This window comes from Perognathus longimembris, unplaced genomic scaffold (assembly GCF_023159225.1).
Source record: "Perognathus longimembris pacificus isolate PPM17 unplaced genomic scaffold, ASM2315922v1 HiC_scaffold_5662, whole genome shotgun sequence".
NCBI lineage: Eukaryota > Metazoa > Chordata > Mammalia > Rodentia > Heteromyidae > Perognathus > Perognathus longimembris.
In genome coordinates, this window is record NW_025961114.1 from 213926 (window position 1) to 224518 (window position 10593).

Sequence of the window (10593 nt, forward strand, 5' to 3'; positions counted from 1 at the left end):
CACCACCACCATCACCATCACTACCACCATCACCACCATCACCATCATCACCACCATCATCACACCACTATCACCACCACCATCATCACCACCACTACCACTATCACCACCACCATCATCATCACCACTATCACCACCACCACCATTTCCACCATCACCACCACCCCCAACACCACCATCAACACCATCATCACCACCACCACCACCATCATCACCAACATCACCATCACCATCACCATCACCACCACTACCATATTCACCACCATCACCATCAACACCATCATCACCACCACCACCCTCACCATCATCATCACCACCATCACAATCAATACCATCACCACCACCACCATCAACACCACCACAACCATCATCACCACCACCACCACTACCACTATCACCACCACCATCACCACCAACACCACCACCAACAACAACACTGCATCACTTCAAAAGCGCTACTTGGGGGCTGGGGATATGGCCTAGTGGCAAGAGTGCTTGCCTCGTATACTTGAAGCCCTGGGTTCGATTCCCCAGAACCACATATACAGAAAACGGCCAGAAATGGCGCTGTGGCTCAAGTGGCAGAGTGCTAGCCTTGAGCAAAAAGAAGCCAGGGACAGTGCTCAGGCCCTGAGTTCAAGCCCCAGGACTGGCAAAAAAAAAAAAAAAGCGCTACTTGAGAGGACTCCAATACACCCAAGAGGCCACAAGTGTTCCATGCGCCCCGTCTTAGCATCTTATCACTATCTTATTATTATGCACTGGGTGGACCCCATAAATACGTGCAACTGCTTGTGTCAAGGAATAGGAAGATTGGGTGCCAGGCGCCGGTGGCTCATGCCTGTAGTCCCAGAGACTCAGAAAGCGGAAGTCTGGAGGATCACAGTTCAATGTCCAGCCGGGCAGGGAAGTCCACGAACCTCTCACCGAGCCACGAATCTCCCAGCGAACCAGCACAAAGCCAGAGGAGAAGGGGTGGCAAATGTGTCTTTGCCTGAGGAGTTCAGATCTGCTTTAGCTACTCGGTGTTTCTTTTTGCTGATGGTTTTCTTTCAGCCCATTTTTCCAGTAGAGTAAATAACATCTATTGGGTTTTTGAGGACCAGATGAATCTCTAATTGTTTCTGAATAACAACTCTGTGTGTGTGTGTGTGTGTGTGTGTGTGTGTGTGTGTGTGTGTGTGTGTCCTGAGGTTTGAACTCAGATCCTGGGCACGGTCCCTGAGCTTTTTGTTTTGTTTTTTGCTCTACTACTTGAGCCACAGCTCCACTTCTGGCTTTACTGGTGTTTCATTGGAGGTAGGAGTCTCAGGGACTTTCCTGGGCAGGACTGGTTTTGAACTGTGATCCTCAGATCTCAGCCTCCTCAGTAGCTTAGAGGACAGGCGGGAGCCACCGGCGCCCGGCTTGAGTGACGGCTTTTGACCAAAAGAGATGACGCTTGATGGACAGGGGACAATGCCGTCGCGGTGGGCGGAGCACCGAGGGCCGTGGCCTGTGGCCAGGGTTCGGGGCCGGGTCGGCGCCTACCTCCACGAAGGCGAACTTCTCCTCACTGGTGTAGTTGTAGCGCGTGGCTCTCTCGTATTCCTCCGCCGTGCCCGGGCAGTCCTTGTTGCAGAACTTGTCTGTGGGGTGAACCAGCTTCCAAGAGTACTAGACGAGAGGGGGGAACCACCAAGGGAGCCTGTCGGTGCCAGGTGCGAGACAAACCCCGTACCGTGGAATATTACCAGCCCCCCAAAAGGAAAAGGTCCTGAACCTTGACTGAGGGAACTACAAGAAGCCAGGTAGCCAGGCACCGGTGGCTCACACCTGTCATCCTGGTGACTCAGGAGGCTGAGACCTGAGGATGGTGGTTCAAAGCCAGCCCGGGCAAGAAAGTCCGTGAGCCTCTTATCTCCGGTGAACCACCAGAAAACCAGAAGTGGTGCGGTGGCTCCAAGTGGTAGAGCGCCATGAGCAAAAGAGCGCAGGGACAGCGCCTAGTCCCTGAGTTCAAGCCCCACGACTGACAGAAAGAGAAAAGGAAGAAGCCAGGTACGAAAGACCACACACCACACAATCTTATTTGTAAGGAACGCTGGACGTCGAGAGCAGAAGCACCAATGAGCCAGCAAAAACCTGGGCTGGAGGCGTGGCCCCTGGGGGTAGAGCACCAGCCATGGGCAAAAGGGAAAAGGACCCCAACCTCTACCTCCATGACCCGGGCCTCCACCTACCACCTCCATGACGTGGGCACTCCACTTGGATAGGAGCTGCAGGCCCCGCAGCGCCAGGTCAAAGAGCTCCTGGTACTCCTCGTCCGACTTCTGGCTTGTCAGCCCCGAGCCGGTCACCACCTGGGAAGCAGGGCAGAGACCCTCAGCCTTCGCCAACTGCACGCGCGACGCCTGACCTCAGCAGGGCCCGGGCACCGTGTCCGGGCTTTATTCTTTATGTGGTGCTCAAGGCTCGTGCTCTACCCCTGGACCCACAGCTTCACTTCTGGCTTTTTTTTTTTTTGGTGGTGCACCGCAGATGAGAGGCTGGCAGACTTTCCTGCCTGGGCTGGCTTCGAACTGAGATCCTCCGGTCTCAGCCTCCTGGGTCGCTAGGATTGCGGGCGTGAGCCACCGGTGCACCAGCGGCAAATGTGGCGATCCAGCGAATCCCGTGTCTTGGTTCTCCTTCCTAGCAAATGCCCATCGCAAGCCACGACGGTGGATGTCACACAAACCTCTTTTGGCTTGTGGAATATGCCGCAATGAAACACGGCCACGGACGTGGCCCCCACGTGGCAGGCGGTCGTCCCTCGCGATGCTCGCTGGGATCTGTCAGTCTTTACAGACCGGGTGAGACTCTCAGCCCTCCTCCCGCGCAGAAACGCCCCGCGCCCATGGGCTGGCGCACCGGGCCCGTGTTTGTGCTGCTGAGCGGTGAGTTCACCATACACAATGGCGCCCACGCGCAGGGACGGGGTTACACTGCATGTTAGCTGAACTTCTCCCACGCGGTAGTTACAGCAGCTCTGCGCGTGCAGTAAGTCAAATATGTGCGTGATTTGTTACACATCCTATTCAACGCACATTGCAGCACAGAATTCTATATAAGCAACATGTGGCATACATTTAAATATGCATGGTGACACATTATTGCTCGTGCTGCTTATTAAACACACTACAATGTGTATTGTATGTGTTATTTCGTTTACAGTCAAGGGTCTAAGTGCACACGGAGGCAAGGCTAGTATCCACGGGGGTGAGCACAGCCACCTGGGGCTCGTGGGAGCTCAGCCCGCTTCCTCCCTGCCGAATGCTTGGGGGCTCGCCCGTGTCCAGTTGGGAACCGTTGCAGGATCAGAACTCCCGCCGGGACAGGAGGACGGGGCTTCTGAAGGCGCTCCCTACATCCGCTAGCCCTCACTAGGAAGCAGCCGGCCCCGGCTTGCCAGGTCAAAGCGATCAGGGCTGTATGGCGGATGGACACACTTGCTAAGAAAGCTGAATGCTTGGGTCTGGGGGCTTCACTCGAGTGAGGGGAGGGGGGACCTGGGGCTTGATCCCTGGAAAGGAAGGGAGGAAGAGAGGAGGAAAGAAGAGAGAGAGGAGGGAGGGAGGGGGGAAGAGGATAAAGGAAAGGGAAGGAGGTGGGCAGGGAAGCACGCAGGCAGGCTAGCAGTAGGTGTGGGCCCCTGGTTTGACCTCCACCCTGCCCGCATCTGTCGGGCCGACCCCATTTCAAGGTCTGTACCTTGCTTGCTCTATGATCAGACAGAAATGCCCGCCGCTGGCCACAGGGTGGCAGCAGTGAGCGCGGGGGGGAGGGGGGCCTCCGCAGTCAGGGGGCTGAGGAGGGGCCTGTTTATCCATCAACAGATCAAGAGAAGAGCCAGAAGCCCAGCAGGCCTGAGCGCCCAAACTCCAGGCGGCTGGGCAGGGCCAGCTTCTCCTTTTGCAGAGCTACCTTATCTCTTAGGTTTGCGGACTGATCTTGTTTCCATAGATAGATGGATGGATGGATGGATAGATGAGAATCTGAGGATCCTGGTTCAAAGCCAGCCCAGACCAATAAAAAAGGGGGGGGGGGCTATGAGACTCTTATCTCCCATTAATCAGTGAAACGTCCCAGGCACTGAGTTCAAGCCCCAGGATACACACACACACACGCACACGCACGCACGCGTGCAGACCGTGCGCATTCAAAGCGGTTTCCCTGGACACGCGGGTGGGGACAGGACGGTGTCCCCCAGCTCACCGTGTGCCAGTGACCAGGCCCCGGCCCCCCCCCCGCCCCCCCCCCCCCCCAGCGCCCTGCTCACCTCGCTGTTGCTGTAGCGGGCCAGCTCGGAGATGAAGCGGATGTGGTCGTCCCGGATCTGCACCATCTGCTCGCAGATGTTGTACTGGGGGCTGATGCTGCTTTGGGTGCAGGTCCACCTGGGGGGGAGGCCGCAGCATTGGGGGGGGGGAACCCCTCTCCGAGGGGGGAGGTGGGCGGCCACCCCAGCAAGCGCTTGCCCAAAAGACTTCCAAGGAGGGCTCGGCTCGCACCTGTAACCCGGCTGCTCGGGGGCCAAGAGTGAGGATGGCAGCTGAAGGCCAGCCCGGGCACCAGCGTCTGCGAGACACACACACACACACACACACACAGCCCGTGCCCTCTCCCCCCTCCCCTTCTCTTCCCGCCACTAACGAAGAGGCTGTGCCTCAGTTTCCCTCCCCACTCCTCCTGCCTGGCCCTCGTGGGGCCGCCTGGCGTCCGCCCCGCCCCCGCTCCGTCAGATGGACGCCCAGCTACAACGCGCCCGTTCCACACAGAGCCGAGGGGCGCGCGTGTGCGTGCGTGCGCGTGTGCGCGTGTGCCCGCGTCGTACTTTCTAGAGGTGGGAAGAGCTGGCACTGGAGCAAGGAGCCCAGGTGGGCGCCTCCTGCCCGCCCCCCTCCCCCGTCCTCCCCCTTCCCCGCGGGAAGATGCCACTAGGAAAGCCAGGCTGAGCAGCAGAAGGGCGGGGTGGGGGTGGGGGGACAAGGGGCCCCTCGCTCCCCTTCCTCCGCCCAGTGCTGGGGTCCGGGCCCCGACAGGGAGCGGGGGAGAGCCCAGCGCTCGGCACCGAGGGGCAGAGCCGCCAGGGACTTCTTTGCACTTGCACGCTACTTCTGTAGGGATGGGCACACTCGAACCCGCGTCTCCGGGCCTGGCTGCAGGTGGCCCGGTAGCCAGGCAGGGAGAGGGCGGGAGGGGGTCCCGGCTCCTCCACAGGCCGCCAGCCCCCCCTGTCCTGGGGTCCCAGCGGCAGGGCTCCGGGCTGGGGGGGGGGCCGAGACCCCCTGCGAGTGTCTTTAGTTCCTTTGCTTGTGCTGGTTCTGGGGCTTGAACTCGGGGCCTGGGCACCGTGCCCGCGCTTTTGTGCTCGGAGCTGGTGTTCCACCGGCGGAGCCACGGCGCCGCTTGTGGGTTTTCCTGAGACGGACTGGAGATAACGAGTCTCACGCGCGTTCCTGCCTGGGCTGGCTTTGAACCGCCCTCCTCAGATCGCAGCGTCCCGAGTGGCTGGGATGACGGGCGTGAGCCACGGCCGCTCGTGTCGGGGGGCGGGGCGGGGCCGGGCTTCCTCCACCCGAGGCCCGATGGAGCCGCCCCGGCCGGCGGGCACTGGGGCCCCGGTGCCCGGCGACGCCCCCACCCACGCGCTACCCCCTACTTACTGCGTGGCCACGCAACCTGAGCCGGGGGAGGGCGTCTCTCTCTCCGATGCCCCCCTCCAGGGCGCCCCCGGGCGCTGAGCGGGCCGAGGGGCGTGGCCAGTGCTCCGAGCCCTTTAGAGCCGGGTGGACGGCAGCGGGCAAAGGAGTCGGAGCGCCTGGGGCTGGTCGCCGCCGAGCCGGTGGCGGTGCCGGGGCTCTGGGGAGGAGGGGGGGGGCTGAAGCGGCCCCCCGGCCCCCGGCCCAGGGCTGGGCACTGTCGAGGACGCCGAGAGACATTACGGCACGCACTCACTTGGATTTGTTCTCCTCGTAGTGAGCGCTGGTCTTAATGTATCTGGCCAGCTCGATCTGCATGTCCCCGAACAGAGGCACCACCTGCAGCTGCTGCAAGAGAAGCGAAGGCGGCGGTGAGACGCGCCCGCAGGCCGGGGGGGTGGGGGGTGGGGGGGACCCCCACAGGACCCCCGGCCAAGTCCTTCCCCCGGCTCCAGCCCGCCTCGCTCATCTAAGCAGCCCGAGCCTGAACCCCGAAGCCCCTCGCTGGGCAGCGGGCGGCTCGCACCCGACATCCTAGCGACCCAGGAGGCTGAGATCGGAGGATCCCGGTTCAGAGCCAGCTGGGGCAGGAAAGCCTGGGAGACGCTCATCGCTACCACACGTCTCAGAAAGAGCCGGAAGTGGAGCTGTGGCTCAAGTGGCAGATGGCTAGCCATGAGCAAAAGGAGCTCAGGGACAGGGCCCCCAGGCCCGGAGTTCAAGCCCCAAGACTGACAAAGGAAAGACAGGGCGGAGCAAGCCGAGGTGAGGAGGGAGGCGCCGGTGTTCACCCTCGGCCTCTCCAGCACTAGAACCTGACCCCCCCCAACACCCGCTATCCACACCCGCTCAGGAGCCCTGGGACTTTGCGGTGATGCTGCGAACCCCCTGGCATCAGCCGCGGATCCTTACACACGCTTTCTGGCCAGAAGCAGGATTAGATCTCTGGGCTCACACCGCAGAATCCTGCTAAATCTGGGGAGTACTGGGGAAACTGAGCTCCAGGGAGATCTAGAGCTTTGCCCAAAGCCCCCGGACCACTGGGCCCCCGGGAAGCCTGGCCCTGTCTGTGGGGAGTCCCCCCCCCCCAGTGCAGGCTGGAGAAATGGCAATGTTCTGTCTTGAAGAACAGCCCGGCCACGCCACGCCGCGCCCCACGGCTGCTCGCCCGGTGACTCAGAGCTGTAGCGAGGCCCAGGCTCGGCCTCCTGGCCTCCAGTGCCTTTGCACCCCAGATCTCCGTGCCAAACCAAGCCCGCACCGTGTACAACCCTCCAAGGTTTGCTTGAGCTTCTTCTTCTTCTTCTTCTTCTTCTTCTTCTTCTTCTTCTTCTTCTTCTTCTTCTTCTTCTTCTTCTTCTCTAACGATCTGGGGTGAGGAGGCCAGATCTGGGGGCGCCGAAGCTGATGGTGTGTGTGTGTGTGCCCGTGAGGGGCTTTTGCCACCTGGGATTTGAGTTCTAATCCAGTCCTTGGCCCTCCTCCCAAGAGCTCTGGTTTCTACCGGGCACTAGCGCACGGTTCCCTGGAGGTGGGCAAGGACTTCCGGCCAGGGAGAGCGGGAAAGGCGGGAGCGGCAGTTAGACGCCCAGCAGAATCCAGCTGCGTGCCGAGGCCTTCGTGGGCCGGTGATACCCCCTCTGCCTAGGGCAGCTCCGATACACCCCTCCTCTCCCCTCCCCTTCCTATCCTTCCCCTCCACCCCCTCTCCTTCTCTCTTTCCTCTTCCTCTCTTCCCCTCCCCTCTCTTCCTCTCCTCCCCTCCTTTTTCCTTTCCTCTCCTGCCCTCCCCCTTCCTTCCCCTCTCCTCTTCCTTCCTCTCCCCTCCCCCCTTCTCTCATCTCAGCTCTCCCCTCCTCTCTTTTCCTCTTCTTTCCCCTCCCCTCCTCTCCTCTCCCCTCCCCTTCCTGTCTTGAGAGTGCCTGTCCACCTGACAAAGCCCACAATTTCCCCAAAGGGGTCCTGGGTGTGACCGGGCCGGCCTGTCCATGGCCCCGGCTAGTGGCTGACCTTGAAGAACTTGTCGATTTTGCTAAGGTTGATTCTCTTCTTGGCATCCAGCTTGTAAATGTTGCTGACGTTCCCATCCATCAGATAGAGGCCGAAGCCCATCACCTAGGGCAGGACGGGGCAGAGAGCAGATGCCGTCATCGCCATGGGGCTGTGAACCCCCTCCCTCCCCCCGACACATTCTATGCATCCTCAAATAAGGACAGGAAATGCCAGGCTCCTTCCAACTGGAAGTTTAGCACATCACTATGGTGCCCATTTCCAGAGCCCTAATCACTGGGCCAATGACTTTAGAACAAGCATCGTCTCTTGTGAGTCAAGTTCAAAGCAAGAGCCCCATTCTACAGACGGGAAGCCGAGACACACAGAGGTTCCAGAGCCTGGCCAAGTCACACAGCTGAGCCTCAGCGACGGTCACTCGACAGACCCAGCGCAGGGTCTGTGCGCCAAATGTGCCCATCTAGGTCCTTGAGAGGAAGCCCCAAGATGCCTGAGAAGTGTGAGTGTGTGTGTGTGACAATTCTTAACACTTCAGTCCCTTTAGTTATCCACTGAAAGAGAACTCGTTTTTCTAAAACATTTTTTTTTTTAAACGCAGAGCTCAAGTGTGGAGGGTCCGGCCCACTATGGGGACGTGGGAATGTCACGTCCCCACGTGCCTCTGTTTCTCGGGGGACACTTGAGGGGCGCGGACAGGAAGCTGTAAGGATCACTTCCTGTTTGGCCCGGGAGCATCTTGCTCTGCAGGACCAGCATGGGGACCTTTTTGTTTAGGGCTTGGCGCCCCCTGCTGGGATAGGAACTCACTACCAGGAGCCGTAGAGGTGAAGGAGACCAGAAGGAAGGGGAGGAGGGAGGAGGAGGAGGGAGAGGAGGGAGGAGGAGGAGGGAGGGGGGAGGAGGGGGGAGGGGGTGAGGAGGACGTGGCAGGGACCCCCCCCCCCGCCCACCTTGAGCAGCATGTGCTTCTCGCTGGGCGTCAGGTACATCTTGTTCTCGTAGTAATCCACGCAGATGTTCACGATGTCGGCCAGCAGCTCCTCGTAGCCCGGGATCACCTCCAGCTGCTGGTGGAGACACTGGACCACAGCGCCACCCTCCGGTGAGACGGGCCCGGCATCCCCCCCGCTCGCACCCACGCCCAGGGCTGGGCACAGCCAGCCAGCCCAGGGTACCCACGGCTGTGTCCCCCCGGGGGAACCGGAGCCCGCACGCCAGCCCGCGCCACCCACCCGCCCGTCAGGCCCCTGGTCGGTCCCCCCTGGGCCTTTGCACACCCAGCCCTGGTTGCGATGGAGGACGCAGGGCGGCACTCGCCCCGCTGGGAGGATGCACACGTGCTCCCCATCTCCTCTAGGTCTCCTCAGGCCGGGCCGTGTGGGGAGCAGAGGCGGCTGGGGTCTCCACCCTGCCACAGCCCCACAGGGCAGACACAGCTCCTGGGGGGGGGGCAGGGTCTGAGGTGCCCCCCGCCGCCCTTCCCGAGCCCTGTGGGTCAGGGGTCCGGGCCCTCAGAGCCCCAGAACTTGCAGGACGCCCCCTCCCCGCCCGTTGGTTTGGGGGTGCGCAGGTAGACCTGAGGGTGCCTGCCTGAGGTGAGGTGACACAGGGCGGATCGAGCTGGGCGGGGCAAAACAGGCCAGGGGCGGCCGTGCGGGCGGGGCCCGGGAAAGGGGTGCCGGAGCACACCCCGGTTTCCTGAACCGCGGGGCTGGTCAGCCTCACGCAGCCTGCCGGATACGAGGCCGATTCTCAGACCCGCAGAGCCAGATGGGGGGGCCGAGGCCCCGAGGTTGCCTGTGGCGTCACGGTGGGCCACGAGGTTGTCCTGCTTGGACTCACGCTCTACAGGGCCAGGGCAGGGGGCCTGGGGCCGGGAGGGAGGGAGGGCGGGAGGGCGGAGGAGCTGGCCGGGCCCGTGTGCCCTCACCTGGGTGATGCGGTTGTGGTTGGCCAGGAACATGGAGAGGTTCTGCGATTCCTGGATGGACTGGGGGTCGGCCATCTTCCTCAGGAACTGGGCTGCCCTGAAATGCGGGGGGGTGGGGGGGGAGGGCAGGGAACTCAGAGCCCAACACCCAACACTGGGCGTCGGTCTGAACCCGGCCTAGGTGACCCCTGCGCCCCGGCGGCGGTGCGTGAGGAAGGTCAGGGCGGCTCAGGGCAAGGGGAGATTTGCTATATTGGCTTTTCTTTCTACCTAATTTGTTTTCCTGCTTTTTGGGGAGAACTTGTGGAATCCTTTCTCAGTTTCTGTCTACTTTTTCCTGCTGACAGGAATTAAAACATTTTTTGGTGAGAGAAATGAAAATCTATAAATATGTGATTGTTAACTTACCTATTTAATAGTAAGAATCGAACTTAGGTTTCTGTTTCCTTGGCGGTGTAATTTCCTGTTGAAGTACTTGTTACTAACTTCTTTTTGAGCCTTATTACTTTCTGGTCAAATTGTGACCACTTGGCTGAGGAGTTTTCCTGGTCTTTCCCCACAAAAGAAAACAGACTTGCGTCTGCTGTCACATTGCCCTTCCCTCACTTAGAACTTACCAGTCCTATTCCTGTCTCACAGATATATATCTTATTTGGATCCCAGGAAAAGGAGAGACTGTTATCCCTCCCTTTGTATATGGTACTTGGATTTGAACGCAGGCCTTGTGCTTGCAAAGCAGGCATTCTTACCATTGAATAGCCATACCTCCAGCCTAGTTTTGCTGTGATTTTTGAGATTAGGTCTCGTTTCCTGCCTGGGTATTTCCCTGGGTATGTCACCTGTGTTTGGCTTCTTGTCTTGACTTGTAAAACTGCATTGAACTTCCTGTTGTAACTATGCTACCCCACCGGCCTCAGCAGTCACTGAGAA

At 60.3% G+C, this 10593-nt stretch overlaps 1 protein-coding gene across 1 annotated transcript; it reads right to left on the reverse strand.

Moving 5' to 3' along the window:
* Positions 1 to 835: 835 nt before the first annotated feature.
* On the reverse strand, positions 836 to 10426 carry LOC125345426 (cytoplasmic FMR1-interacting protein 2-like). Its single transcript, XM_048337593.1, has 9 exons — positions 10413 to 10426; positions 9664 to 9760; positions 8684 to 8812; positions 7734 to 7838; positions 5980 to 6071; positions 4301 to 4418; positions 2223 to 2342; positions 1483 to 1656; positions 836 to 841 (listed from the first exon to the last, which is right to left on the reverse strand). Exons 1-9 carry the CDS (start codon positions 10424 to 10426, stop codon positions 836 to 838), a joined length of 855 nt encoding a protein of 284 aa, XP_048193550.1.
* Positions 10427 to 10593: the final 167 nt, after the last annotated feature.